At 47.2% G+C, this 15,561-nt stretch overlaps 1 protein-coding gene across 1 annotated transcript; it reads right to left on the reverse strand.

Annotated features, from left to right (window-relative positions):
• Positions 1 to 9,333: 9,333 nt before the first annotated feature.
• Positions 9,334 to 14,461, reverse strand: LOC307239324 (protein LBH; the record flags this gene model as incomplete). The annotated part of the gene is made up of 4 exons (XM_080012682.1): positions 14,340 to 14,461; positions 10,255 to 10,345; positions 9,719 to 9,902; positions 9,334 to 9,395 (listed from the first exon to the last, which is right to left on the reverse strand). The coding sequence occupies exons 2-4, from the start codon at positions 10,342 to 10,344 to the stop codon at positions 9,334 to 9,336; spliced, it is 336 nt and encodes a 111-aa protein (XP_079868808.1). The 5' UTR covers position 10,345; positions 14,340 to 14,461.
• Between the last annotated feature and the right edge of the window lie 1,100 nt (positions 14,462 to 15,561).

Consider the following 15,561-nt stretch of genomic DNA (forward strand, 5'->3'; position numbering starts at 1 on the left):
TTTTTCCATGTACATGTTGTTGTTTGTTTCAATGTTTATGTTTTTCATGTACATGTTGTTTGTTTCCATGTTTATGTTTTTTCATGTACATGTTTGTTTCAATGTTTATGTTTTTCATGTACATGTTGTTTGTTTCTATGTTTATGTTTTTCCATGTACATGTTGTTGTTTGTTTCAATGTTTATGTTTTTCCATGTTCATGTTGTTGTTCGTTTCTATGTTTATGTTTTTCCATGTACATGTTGTTGTTTGTTTCAATGTTTATGTTTTTCCATGTACATGTTGTTGTTTGTTTCTATGTTTATGTTTTTCCATGTACATGTTGTTGTTTGTTTCCATGTTTATGTTTTTTCATGTACATGTTTGTTTCAATGTTAATGTTTTTCATGTACATGTTTGTTTCAATGTTTATGTTTTTCATGTACATGTTATTGTTTGTTTCTATGTTTATGTTTTTCATGTACATGTTGTTTGTTTCTATGTTTATGTTTTTCCATGTACATGTTGTTGTTTGTTTCAATGTTTATGTTTTTCCATGTTCATGTTGTTGTTTGTTTCTATGTTTATGTTTTTCCATGTACATGTTTGTTTCAATGTTTATGTTTTTCATGTACATATTGTTTGTCTCTATGTTTATAGTTTTCCATGTACATGTTGTTTGTTTATATGTTTATGTTTTTTTCATGTACATGTTGTTGTTTGTTTCTATGTTTATGTTTTTCCATGTACATCTTGTTTGTCTCTATGTTTATAGTTTTCCATGTACATGTTGTTGTTTGTTTCCATGTTTATGTTTTTTCATGTACATGTTTGTTTCAATGTTTATGTTTTTCATGTACATGTTGTTGTTTGTTTCTGTGTTTATGTTTTTCCATGTACATCTTGTTTGTTTCTATGTTTATAGTTTTCCATGTACATGTTGTTGTTTGTTTATATGTTTATGTTTTTTCATGTACATGTTGTTGTTTGTTTCTATGTTTATGTTTTTCCATGTTCATGTTGTTTGTTTCTATTTTTATGTTTTTTCATGTACATGTTGTTGTTTGTTTCTTTGTTTATTTGTCTCACCCGTGGTGATTCTCCCTCTTGGAGTAGTGATGATTATTAGTTGTCTAAAGACCAAAACATGGTGAGATGGTTCTCCAAAGAGGGGGTTGGTGGTGGTTGGTGAGGTTGGTGGTGGTTGGTGGGGTTGGTGGGGTTGGTGGTGGTTGGTGGTGGTTGGTGGGGTGGGTGGGGTGGGTGGTGGTTGTGGTGGTTGGTGGTGCTTGGTGGTGCTTGGTGCTGCTTGGTGGTGGTTGTATGTAATATAAAGCTGTGCTCTGCTCGTCCCACAGCTCGTACACAGGACAGAGTTATTGCAGCAGTTGTTGATGATTAAAGAATGAATAAAGAGTCATTGCAGGTTGACAAGTTCAACTCCACTTGCAACTAACTCTGTCCTGGATGCAGTGGAACAAATACTCTGTGTTGTACTGTATGTCCAGCACGCTGACAGCACAGGATAAAACGGAACTGGTTACCTAGCTGACATGGTTGGCGGGAAAAGGGAAATAAAATTTGGATCAGTGATGTTCAATCATATGTATGTAATGAACTCAGTTACAGGAACATTAGCAATGCAGGTTTACTACTTCATTACAGTATTCCACACACTGGGAGGAGGGAAAAGGAGACATTTACCTATTTGCCGACAACGGGTATAAAATATTCATGTCTGGAGTGGACTGGACGTGTCACCAACGGGCTCATCTGAGTTTTTCCGCTTATTGGTTCCTCTTGGTTTTGAGGGTGAGCCGGCGGCGTAAAGTTAGACACCTGAGGGCAATTAGCGCCGGAGCATGCACGCCGGTGAAGGTCGCTGAATTATTCACGTGGAAACGTCTGCTCTATGTCATGTCTGTGTGGGAGGAGGCTGGAAAAACACGGAGGTGGAGTTCGTCCGCGATACCGGGGGTTGCGTGACTCCTGTCCGCTCGCCCTGGGCCACCTCAACAGCGACAGGCAGGAACGCGGAACATAAACCAAAGCGACCGCGTTCCAGATCCCGACGGAGAGTAGGAGTCGTTAACGATCCAGGACTTCTCTGCAGGTGAATTCCAAACCGTCTCGTTTACATGTCGCTGACTCCAATACTTGTCATAGTATTATAATAATAATAATAATATCATTTCCCACTCGGCCTCCCTTGCAGCCCTTGCAGAGGGGTCTCTCTCTGGGACTACTTCTCAAGCTTTTTTACCACCCCCCACCCCCCTCCCCTGAGTGCTTTATTGGGGAGTGTTTCCTCTCTGCTGCTTCGGGGATTTCCATGTGAAATGTGATTGTGGTGAAGCCCTTTGAGACTGCACCGTGATTAAGGTCTGCAGAAATAAACTGGACAGGAAGCGATGAGATTTCAATTAAATTAGACTCTAATGGGCCCGATCACTGCACTGTAGGTTCTCTATTGGCTCTTAAAGCCCAATCTCATCTCATAGCGTTGATTGATGTGGAATAACTGATCCGAATTTTTAGCTTTTCATAGGGCTTCGGGAAAGTCAGTACTCGGAATAAATCCAGATGCACATGAATGTTGGGCATCGAATTTAGTAAAAATGTGTTTTGGACAGCCATTGGTAGGCTGTGTTCTCGAGACCACGGACTAAGGATGTTTAGGACTGGGCCTAGGGCTGTAGAGACCGGTGCTGTTGCATTATTTCCTGAACCGTCTTCATACCTGCTTCTAAGTACGTGTTTGTGTCGTAGAGGAGATGCAGTTTAGCACATGAACAGCGGGGGCAGTATATCCGGATGTGACAGGCAGCTCAGCAGCAGACTCTCAGAAAACGACGACAACGTTTTAGAGCTTGTCCGCTTCCACTTGATGTCAACAGGAACAATATAGTATTATTATAATACCAATGACTGGTGTCAGTCTGGTGTCGGCGGGGATGATTCGGCCCTGATCTGCCCCCTAGTGGACATACTCTTTAATCCTCCAGGCGAGTAAGTGAACTTGCTCACGTTGTTAAAATGGAGAATAGTAAGGGCTTTATGCAACGCTTTGGTGATCCCACCCTCCCACTCCCACTCCATCCCTCCAAATAAGGCACCCCCTCCCTTCCACCCCCCACCGGCTCAACCTCCTGAGAGGGTGGTGTTCACCGGGAGGTGGAGCTGCAGTGGTGGGGCCTCTCCGCCCGCAGCGCCGCCCGGCGTGGAGCCGAGTGCCGTGACATTCAGGATTCATCCGTTCACAGGAAGGTTTCTACGGTAACCCTAAGCTCCACTGCACTGGAGAGTACGGAGATAACATCACAGCTGTCTGTATCTATCTATCTATCTATCTGTCTGTCTGTCTCTCTGTCTGTCTGTCTGTCTGTCTGTCTGTCTGTCTGTCTATCTGCCTGTCTGCCTAGGACAGTAGGGGTCAGGGTGAGGGAAGGAGAGAGTGAGGACGTGAGGTGGGGTGGAAGCTAGGGAGTGGGAAGGTTAGGAAATGAGAGGGTGAGGGAGTGAGGGGGTGAGGGAGTGAGAGGCTTAGCGGGTTAGGGCATGAGGAGGTGAGGAAGGTAAGGGTTGAGAGGGTGAGGGAGTGAGGAGGTGAGGAGGTGAGATGACTAGGGTATGAGAGGGTTAGGATATGAGGAGGTGAGGGGCTTGGGGGAGATGTGGGAGTGAGAGGGTGAGGGCGTGGGGGGGGTGAAGGACCCTGCCCTATCACGGACACAGTTAAAAGAGACGTTTGAAGGCAACGGGCGAGGCAGATGAAAGTCTGGATCAACAAACTGCCTCCTGCCTCAGCCCCCATCCACAGCCTCCACATGTGCTGTTAAAAGGCACCTCCCCCGCCCTCCCCCGCCTCCCCCTGCCTGTTAAAAAGCTCTTCTAACACGACACACACACAAGTGACCGCCGACACGTCTGTTTTCTGGGCTCCAAATTGAATATGAATGAAGAGCAAACAATGGAGGAGAGGAGAGGACGGAGCCAAGTGAGCCAAAGTGGCCGATCCGAAAATTAATTTGACAGGCAGACAGACAGACAGACAGACAGACGGACAGACAGACAGGCAGACAGACAGATATAGATGTTTGTCCTTTCCTCTCAAAATAAAAGCAGCCGGCGACATTTGAAAGATGCTGCATTTTATCTCGTCCCTCCGAGCCGTGCTCTCCGTAACCCCTCGCTCTCCCGGGGGAGACCCCACTTGCATCGATCAAGTGCTCTCGAGTGGGTGTCGCTGGAAAGGTCGTGAGGAGAGGGTTGGAGAAAGAAAAACAAGATGGAGAACCTGCCATCCATCTCGCAGCGTGTATGAAGACAACAATCTGACCTTTAACAGCGAATCAGGCTCAACGAGCGACCAAATTATACGTGGGGGCGCCGCGCTCGCTCTGAGTGTTTCTGAGTGTGGATGAGAGCGTAAAGAACCGACAGAAAGGGAGAGGTGGAATAGAAAGAGAGGGAGACTGAACAGTGTTTTTAATACTTGTGCTGTCGCCTTATCAGAGGACTCACCTGTCGTATCTGGTTCCTAATCGGTTTGGGCTCATTCATAATCATAACAATCGGAGGGAATTGCACCAACCCAATTATCACGTCATCTCTGTACGCTATGTATTTAAAATCCCATTTGAAAGAACCCTTCAGAGAAGCTGCAGCAGAGTGGTAAGTTCCTCAGCAGGTTGCGTATGAACAGTTAAAAATGATGAAAAATGATGCAAGCAACATTTCAAGACCTGTTGTGGAAAAATGCCGAACCCACCCTTGAACTGTTGTATCAAAAAAAAGTTCCCAAAATATTGTGGGAAAAAATATTTTTTCCAGCGCAGGACAACAATGTCAGAGGCCGCAACATGAAATATCAATACAGAATTTTCGCCCAGGCTGAGATTGAAGATTAAAAAATCTCCCAAAACCTCTCCCACGGAACTGACTTAGCAAAAGCAAAAACAACACTGTGTTTCATCCAGAAAGGAGAAATAAACAAAACTAGGGCCACACCCCATGTTTCAGTTCCGGAGCTCGGGTTCCACGCCAGCTCAAACACGTCGGCTCAGAGGCCCCAATTATTCGACTCGAATAATGACCCGAGACACGGCACAGAGATGGCCAATCCTAAAATAGTGTGTGGAAGCTGCTCCGCCCTCCACCTAAGCGCCGCACCCAGCCCGCTCCATCACGACATGTGGTGGATGGGGCTGGCTGACTTTGGGCAGTTGTCTGGGAATGTTTCCGGAGAGATGCTTAACGCTCCCAGGCTCTCCACAGGGCCCCGCTGCTCCCAAAATGCCGAGGAGGCTGGAATCCATCAGGAGACTGGAACTGGAACCCAGATCCCTGTTTAACGAACTAACACCTTCGTCTTTGCAGAGGAGGAAAAAAATTCCAGGCTGAGGAAGTCCCGTTTTCATGTTCCCCCCCAGCCCAAGGGTGTGAAAAGTTTGCGATTTGAATCCCATTTCCTGCATTTCCTGTAGATGCATGAGGTGATGCGGCTGTCCGTACAAAATGCAACCCACGTGGTGACGGAGCGAACACAATGCATTCTGGTACCAATGTAAATGTCTTTTATTCTACTGAGGGGTAGAGGGAAAGGAACCTGTCCGACACCTCCTTTGTTTTATGGTTAGCTTCGCAACATAACGACTGACAGGAGGTCAGCCACCGCCTATAGAGAGCGCTCCACAGACACTCGTTCCCAGGGTCCGTGTGTGGGGGGCTCTTGCGGATGGTGGGCAGTGGTAGGCACTGGTGGGCAGTGGTGGGCAGTGGTGGGCAAGTGGTGGGCAGCGGTGGGCAGTGGTGGGCAGTGGTGGGCAGCGGTGGGCAGTGGAAGGTAGTGGTGGGCAGTGGTGGGCAGTGGAAGGTAGTGGTGGGCAGTGGAAGGTAGTGGTGGGCAGTGGAAGGTAGTGGTGGGCAGTGGAAGGTAGTGGTGGGCAGTGGTGGGCAGTGGAAGGTAGTGGTGGGCAGTGGTGGGCAGTGGAAGGTAGTGGTGGGCAGTGGAAGGTAGTGGTGGGCAGTGGTGGGCAGTGGAAGGTAGTGGTGGGCAGTGGTGGGCAGTGGTGGGCAGTGGTGGGCAGTGGAAGGTAGTGGTGGGCAGTGGTGGGCAGTGGTGGGCAGTGGTGGGCAGTGGAAGGTAGTGGTGGGCAGTGGTGGGCAGTGGTGGGCAGTGGTGGGCAGCGGTGGGCAGTGGAAGGTAGTGGTGGGCAGTGGTGGGCAGTGGAAGGTAGTGGTGGGCAGTGGAAGGTAGTGGTGGGCAGTGGTGGGCAGTGGTGGGCAATGGAAGGTAGTGGTGGGCAGTGGAAGGTAGTGGTGGGCAGTGGAAGGTAGTGGTGGGCAGTGGAAGGTAGTGGTGGGCAGTGGTGGGCAGTGGAAGGTAGTGGTGGGCAGTGGTGGGCAGTGGTGGGCAGTGGAAGGTAGTGGTGGGCAGTGGAAGGTAGTGGTGGGCAGTGGAAGGTAGTGGTGGGCAGTGGTGGGCAGTGGAAGGTAGTGGTGGGCAGTGGTGGGCAGTGGAAGGTAGTGGTGGGCAGTGGAAGGTAGTGGTGGGCAGTGGTGGGCAGTGGAAGGTAGTGGTGGGCAGTGGTGGGCAGTGGTGGGCAGTGGAAGGTAGTGGTGGGCAGTGGTGGGCAGTGGAAGGTAGTGGTGGGCAGTGGTGGGCAGTGGAAGGTAGTGGTGGGCAGTGGTGGGCAGTGGTGGGCAGTGGAAGGTAGTGGTGGGCAGTGGTGGGCAGTGGTGGGCAGTGGTGGGCAGTGGAAGGTAGTGGTGGGCAGTGGAAGGTAGTGGTGGGCAGTGGAAGGTAGTGGTGGGCAGTGGAAGGTAGTGGTGGGCAGTGGTGGGCAGTGGAAGGTAGTGGTGGGCAGTGGAAGGTAGTGGTGGGCAGTGGAAGGTAGTGGTGGGCAGTGGTGGGCAGTGGAAGGTAGTGGTGGGCAGTGGTGGGCAGTGGTGGGCAGTGGAAGGTAGTGGTGGGCAGTGGAAGGTAGTGGTGGGCAGTGGAAGGTAGTGGTGGGCAGTGGTGGGCAGTGGAAGGTAGTGGTGGGCAGTGGTGGGCAGTGGAAGGTAGTGGTGGGCAGTGGAAGGTAGTGGTGGGCAGTGGTGGGCAGTGGAAGGTAGTGGTGGGCAGTGGTGGGCAGTGGTGGGCAGTGGAAGGTAGTGGTGGGCAGTGGTGGGCAGTGGTGGGCAGTGGAAGGTAGTGGTGGGCAGTGGTGGGCAGTGGAAGGTAGTGGTGGGCAGTGGTGGGCAGTGGTGGGCAGTGGAAGGTAGTGGTGGGCAGTGGTGGGCAGTGGTGGGCAGTGGTGGGCAGTGGAAGGTAGTGGTGGGCAGTGGAAGGTAGTGGTGGGCAGTGGAAGGTAGTGGTGGGCAGTGGAAGGTAGTGGTGGGCAGTGGACCAAACCACTGTGAGGCATATGAGGTGGGGGGGACACGATATTTACAAACTTATTCAAACATGGTTTTGCGTCTATAATTAGCACAAACGCTTTCAACGAATATTATTAAATTACTTTAGATGATACAGTCATGTTTATAATCATGTGTCGAGGAGGACAACTCTCTGTTTTTCCCAGGAATTTCCGCCCCTGCTCCGGCCGTGCACCGGCCGCCTGGTTCCGCTCCTCATTCCAAGTTCTGGGTTGATGCTCGGCAGCGGATCCACACGACTCAAAACCAAGAAATTCCTGAAAGGATTTTACTTTCTGAACCAGGATTTTGCCCCTCTGCTATCTTATCCCACAGTGCATCGGCCTTTTCTTCTTAACAGCTTCTGGTTTCTAGGGGGACTCTATTCACCACGTTGCATTTGGTGGAGTTTTGAACATTCTATGTTTTTTCTTTTTTTTTTACGTCTCCGCAAATGGCAGCTCAACCTGTTTGTTTAAGACATTTCGACGCATACATTCATGAATGTGTGTATATGTGACAAATAAACCTCTTGAGTCTTGTTTAGCAGTTGGACGCAGGGTCACGTGACACGTGTTTATCATCACAATGTGGTTTTCCCTCCATTGCGGCAGCTCTTACATTTCACTGCATATATGTATGAAAGTATGTATATGTATGTGACAAATAAAAAAATCTTGAATCTTGAATCTTGAATCTCTTGAATCTCTGTTGCACTTCCACTAATCAGCTGCTTTTGGCTGCATCGGGAGACTAGAAACCGGAAGCTGCGTCGCCTCCTATTGGAAAACTGCTGTAGCAACGTTGCGTACACCCCATATTCTTATAATCGTTCATTTAGACATTTGCTGTGATCACTGTGAGCCATATTAAAGGCTGATTACACTACAAAGCTACAGATCTTGGCGGTAAACGCAGAGTTTGGAGGAATTAAAACAATGCATCGTGAGTGCACCAGTTACTGCTGTTGTAGCTGCCGTTGTGGGTTCACATCAACCTCTCATTCTAAAGAGGAGAGATACCGAGTGGAATTAACCTTTCATAATCCAGCCCTGACAACAACAAAAGAAACGCTGTTTTACGAATTTTCAAAAGATTTATTTGTGCAATAAATTAAGGTTTCCGCTGTTTTAAAAAAAGATCACGTCTGTCACAGTCTACACACGTCGAAATGTACAGTTTTGTTTCCTGATCCCTGTAGTCGGTCACAAAAAAGACTCTAAAACGCTTCTGGACATATTGCTCTAAATATCTACAGTGAACACGGTTACACACCGAAAAATGAAGCAGACCGCAGCGAGGAAGACTGACATTCCTCTGACATATCCTAAAAAACATTTCAGTCAATATGACAAAGTGAAGATCGATTTATCTACGACATCATCGCTGGACAGCAGCGAGCGCACGGCGAATGTAAAACTCTCCACAAAAAAGAACAATAATCATCATCATCATCATCATCATCATCATCATCATCATCATAATAATAATAATAAACAGAAGCTAAAAACGTGAATAGTATGGTACACATGAGCTAGATACTTAAGACATGGTTTGGGGCGTGGGCGTGGCTTGGAGCCAGAGGGGGAAGATCCCGTGTTGGAGCACAGTGTATTTTGATGGAATCTTTTAAAACTCTGGGTTTAGTCTCTTGTATGAAAAACATATGAAGCGAATGGAGAAATTCCTTCATGAATTGCAACCGCAGCAGAAATAGAATAGAATGAATAATGAATCATAGAAATATGAATGGAGCTGCCGCTCCACAGAGCATTTGTAGGATTATGCCGCACTTTCATTTCTCCAAATTTAGTCCCAAATCACCCTCCGCCGCCGGCCCCAAGCCCCCGAGTCTCCTCCGCCCGCCCGTCCCTCCCTCCATCCCTCCATCCATCCCTCCATCGCTCCATTCCGCCGTCCTCTTGTGATTGAACTTCTACGTCCGTCAGTTCAGTCCATGTCCTGCTCCTCCGTCCCGGACGGGTCCACGTCGAGGTCCGGTTCCGTGATTTCTGGAAGAAAAACCGCACACTGTGAACATAAACACTGTGTGTCCCCCCCCATCACATCATCATTAAATGAGAGTGGGCGTGGTCAGGGACCTGCCCTCACACTGTTTCTACCTGAGTCGTTTCTCTCCTTTTTTCTTGAACTTGTATTGAAGAAACAACATCCTTCCCTCAGATATCATCACGTTTCCCAAATATCCCGATGTTCATTCATTCAGCTGCACCGGCAAATGAGCAGAACTAACCCTGAAGGCTCCCGGTAGGAACAGATGTATATTTCTATATTTCTGTCGGTAGAGTTCGATGCCGTGTAAACAGCCCCTGACCTGCAGCTGGGTCCTCCGGGGTCCGGGGGTCCCGCGGGGGGCCGTGGGGGTCCGAGGGGACGGGCTCTGCCGGGGGCCAGCGCAGCTCCCCGCTCTCCACCTCGCTGCCGTCCGTGGGCTCCACCACGATGGAGGGAAGCCGCTTGGACAGCTTGGGGTAGCGCTCGTGGGAATCCGGGAAAATCTGCCGCGGGGGGGCGAGAAGGTTGAAGAACGACACCACCCGAGCAGGAGAGTCCGGTGTGGGGTTCACCACATGCGTCAACAAGGCACCACATGCAAAAGCGTTTTTTTTTTGTTAGCTTTTTTTTTTTTTTTACTACTCTTTTGGGGTCAACCCCTTGAGACAGTTTTAAATGTGAAATGAAATGAAGCGGTGACCCCGGCGGCGAGGACTTGTGAGGCCGGCGCGAGGGCGGAGCTCGCCCACTCGGAGGCCACAGGCGTTTCGGTCGTTGCGAGCCTAAGAAACGCCGTCGTCACAGGCTGCTCGAGCCGTCGGCGCTTTGGGTTTCCCGGGAAAACCGATCACAAACCTGGAAGGTGGAGGCGGCCTGCTCCGCCCCGGCTCCTCCCCCGCCGAACTCTTCCTTCCCGGGTTCCAGGGAGTTTATCACCTCGGTCATCCTGCGGAGGAACAACTTTCATACTTAAATACGTAAATACACACATTCTCTTTCGTTTTTCGGTTTGTTTTTGGGTGCGTTCACGACTCCGATCCCACAAACGACAGAACGCCCCCACGGGAAAAACAAAACAAAACCCAAAAAGCTGCGCCGCGCTGCGCTGCAGGAGCGGCTCCGGAACGCCTTGGAATTGTCCGACTCATGCGACAAGTTTGGACCCGAAGCAACGTCGCTCAAGTTTAAAATCGGAAACGGGTTAAAAACGAAGTGAACGCGTCACGTATATGACATTTACATTTACATTGATCAGACGCTTTTATCCAAAGCGACTTACAATTGTTCAAACACCGACGGACGCAGCCATCAGGAGCAATTAGGGGTTAAGTGTCTTGCTCAAGGACACTACAGCATGCTAGCAGGAGGAGCCTGGGATCCAACCAGCAACCTTTACATGACTAGACCACCAGCTCTACCTCCTGAGCTACCATCCCCTGACATGACTTTATTGGCGCTCATGTTGGATGTCACCACGTTCACGATCAAGAAATCTCTTTTTTATAAAAATGATTAAAATGAAGTTTCCCCCCGACGTGGACACCAACCTTCCACCGACTAGACGACCCGCTCCACCTCCTGAGCCGCTGACCCCTGTTTTAAATGACGTAGTCGTGTTTACAATGACGCACTGAGGGGACAACACCGTGTTCTGCCCAGGAGGGCGGTTGGGGGAGGTGAAGCAGGTTCCTCTGTTTGGTCAGAGATTCACCTCTAAAGCAGAGCAATATTACTGCAACATGAACAAGTTGTTATTCTTGGAGGTGGTCGGGTGATGCACATGCACCGTTTCCATCTCTGATGACGGAGGTTTCAATGAGAATCCAGTGAGGGTGGAGTTCCGTTCCTCGTAGGAGGATCACAAACCGTCTCCCTGCGACGGCGGTGGAGAGAGCCCCTCGCTGGGTCTGAGGGAACCCGCCCCCCCCCCCCCCGCACGCCGCCGGCTTCTGTTGCCGCGGCGACGAGTCTCCGAAACCGCCACACCTCCTCTGACTGATGACGCGGCGCGCTCGGTTTGGGGCCTCGGAGCAATTAACCGCAAGACCCCTCCTGCTTCCTCTCGGCCCCTCTCGGCCCCTCCCTCGGCCCCCAGAAACGCTCGAGGGAAATGTGTTTGAAATATTTGTGCGGCACCGTTCCAAAATACAGAATTTATAAACAACGGTTTCAATTCAATTACCAACAATGGAATGAACAAGTGACATTGTAGCCAAACAAAACATCAAACACAAATCAAGAGAGAGGCACGACGGAGAGACGGCCACGCCCGCTGGCGGGGAGCTGCACAGGGCGGCATTTATTTGTCTACGATTCAACAAAAAGACGAATCCCCTCAGAGGACACAAAACGTATTTGAAAGTTGTTTTTCTTTTCCCCAAGGAAACTTTTCACGGACCCCCTGGCTAAGTGCCGCGGACCCCACTTTGAAAGTCCCTCTCGAACCCTTTCAGTTATTTCGGTCCATTCGATCGGATTCTGGATCCAATCAGATCAATATTGTTTTTGTCGGATCTGATTCAGTGTCTCCGCTCTCATATGGGAGATCACCGTGGGAACCGTCGTTACTGCTCCTTCTCTAACGTCCTGGCGATGGTGAAACGGTGTCAGTGTCATTGTCCATCATTTCGCAGGCGACCGGCTGGGAGCTCTGGAGGGGCCTCCTGGGGGCCCCCGGACCCCGTGTTGAGAGCCACCGGGGTGAAGCTCTTCCTCTCTGCTTTACAGTTGTTGTTCCTGTGCTCCCTCACAGAGCTGACGCAGATAACACGCAAGCGCCGCATTCCAGCTTTTGTAAAAACATCCCATTCGACAATTAAAGGGAATTTTAAAGCCTTGTTAGGAATGTTGCAAAGTTTAACTGAGCTGCGTTCTGCCAAAATGTCTGTGTCAACGTCGATCAATTGCTGTTCTTCATACGGTGTCTATCTGTATTATTGCATTAGTAATATATACAGTATATTATCAATATTATAATATATATATTATATATATATATATATATATATATATATATATACAAATGAAGAAAAAGAAGATTAAATTGTGAATTGCAATTATTTATACGACTGAATTATTTGAATGTGAATTATTTCTAATTTATCCTCAACTAGAACCTCAAGCTTCAATCAACTTTTCTGACTGCACACGGCGCTGAAGGAGCTTGAATTAGAATATTCTCCTCGAGCACTTTCCAGCGTGACTTTGGAAAAGGCGTGGTTTTGGGACGGGAGCGTCCGCACCACGCCCTCCACCGGAGCCCTGACAATAAAACATCTTTTCATATTTCAGCTTTTAAAAATAGAACTGACACCAACTTCCTCCCACACGACCACGCCGGTCTGATCAACGCGCGTCCGTCAGGAATCAAGAGGTTTGATCGGCCCCGCCCAACCTCCCCCGTTCCATCCGCACCTGAGCGGCAGCATCACCATGGCAACCAGAAACAGCATCAGAACGTTTGGTTTTTACTGCTCATGAGCACGGTGTTCAGTCCTCTGCTTGTCGGACCAGACGTTATTCATCTTATTATTAATATTAATAATAATAGTAATACAATGTTATCTTATTATAAATATTAATAATAATAATAAAATGGTATCTTGTTATAAATATTAATAATAATAATACAATGGTATCTTATTATTAATATTATTAATAATACAATGGTATGTTATTATAAAGAGGGTTCTGTGACCCTATTGGTTTGCACCTCCACCATCTTCTCGTTGGTTCCTTCATTTCTGTTTTATTATGATTTATTATGTGGAATTTGACTTTATTTTCATGGCAATTGGTGGTTTGGCGTTTTAAAAAATCTATTTGTATCTGGTTTATGAAGGTAATTAATCTAAAATGACACGTGCAATATGTTGTGAAATGCCTTTTGGAAAACTCCAGAGACAATTCTGGTGGGCATAGTACAGATAGAGAAAAATAATAATTATGATAATAATAATGATATAGTAATAATAATAATAATAATAATAATAAAAATAAATAATAACAATTATAAAATAATAAACATAATAATAAATATAATAATAATAAATATAATAATAATAATAATAATAATTATAATAATAATAAAAATAAATAATAACAATTATAAAAATAATAAACATAATAATAAATATAATAATAATAATAATAACAATAATAATAATAATAATAATAATAATAATAAATATGATAATAATAATAAATATAAAAACTAAAGAGAAAATATATATGAAATTTAAAAAAAATCCCAGACCAATGGAAAGTATATTATGTATATATGTAAATTCAAAAGTAATTTGTGGGATTAAGGAAGATTTGTGACAGTTTCCTTTTAAAGCATCAATCCATCAGATCAGTCACTTGAGGTGGTGAGGTGTGTATATATATATATATATATATATATATATATATATATATATATATATATATATATATATATATATATATATATATATATATATATATGTATATATATATATATATACAGTATTTATAGTCTCTATGTTTGAAATGAATGTGCATCCCTGAGCACAACACAACGAGCTGCGCTGCTTCAGCTCATTCATCCACATCAGCGCATCCTCGGCGGGAAAGGCGGACCCCGCCGCCGCTGATGGAGACATCACGCCGGGGGGCACGCGAGACGACGCAACAACCGCTTCTTCCAAAGTAACAGATTAAAAAGAAAATCCATCGCGGGATTGTTCCACGGGATGACGTCATGGATCACCACACGGCTGTCACGAGCTCGAACCTCCGACCGCCGCGCGCAGTGGAAAACAGTGGAAAAGTCCGAAATACAGGAAAACAAAAAAGGAACCTTGTTTGTGAACTCTGCACTAGGCTGCCACTCCGCTCCGTCATGCTTTTCCACTCGTTTCATATTTTCTGTCACCGCGTGAGAATAAAAAGAGAGACGCGCGTCTCCCGCCGCTCACCTGGCTGCAGGTCAGGTGCTGCTGCTCCAGGGATGCTGCTCCAGGGATGCTGCTCCAGGGATGCTGCTCCAGGGATGCTGCTCCAGGGATGCTGCTCCAGGGATGCTGCTCCAGGGATGCTGCTCCAGGGATGCTGCTCCAGGGATGCTGCTCCAGGGATGCTGCTCCAGGGATGCTGCTCCAGCGATGCTGCGGAGGGATGCTGCTCCAGGGATGCTGCTCCAGCGATGCTGCGGAGGGATGCTGCTGCTACTGAACCCCCACCTGCGGATCGGCCAGGCGCATGCGCACTGAGGCCACCCGTCACCTGCGAGCAGCTGGGACTGGAGGGTGAAGGGATCTTAATAATAGTGGATCTTTATTTATGATTGTAAATATTTTTTTATCGATTTTTTTACATATATTGTACACTCACAGTAGTAACCAATACTTCAAAATAAGACATAGAAACATACAAACAAGTTACCGCTCAGCATTATGAACCCTCAGTGAGATACCACTTTGGTACAAGAAACTGGCACTTAATGAATACATTTGTTTGAAGCAAAACAAAAATACAAATGGCAAATCAAAATTGAAATAAAATAAATAAATAAATAAATGTAATAGAATAAAATAGAATAGAAAGGGAGGGGGGGTGGCTACCTTGTATTAATGAAGGGGATCTCAATCAAAAAATAGGTCCGAAATGGTAACCACACCCTATAATACTTGTGGGTGGAGCCTCGGGTGGTGTATTTAGGCTGTTGAATCTTAAGATGGGACATTACCTCCTCCGCCCAGTGCCTGTGAGATGGTGCCATAACTTTCTTCCAACTGAGGAGAATCAGTCGTCCAGCAAGTAGGTGGAGACTGCTGCGGTCTCAGCCTGATCCTGCGGGACTACACCAAACCATGCAGTCAGTGGATCAGGATCCATTACCATATTACACATAAATGAAAAGGTGGTACATATACCTGTCCAGGGCCAGCTTGGGACACAGCTAAAACATGTGACTGAGGCTTGCCGGGTCTCGACTGCACCTGGTGCAGGTGGGTCTAAACCAGGGTGGAGTTTGGTAACTTACTACCAGATAAATGTACCCGATGCACAACCTGGAAGTACAGCAAACCGTGTGTAATGTATAATGATGACGAGTGAACCGAGGTGAGTGCAAACTGCCCATTGATATGTGATACGGTCGTTCCCAGCTCTCCCTCCCACCGCCTTGATGAGTGGGTA

This window comes from Zeus faber, assembly GCF_960531495.2.
Source record: "Zeus faber genome assembly, chromosome: 13".
NCBI lineage: Eukaryota > Metazoa > Chordata > Actinopteri > Zeiformes > Zeidae > Zeus > Zeus faber.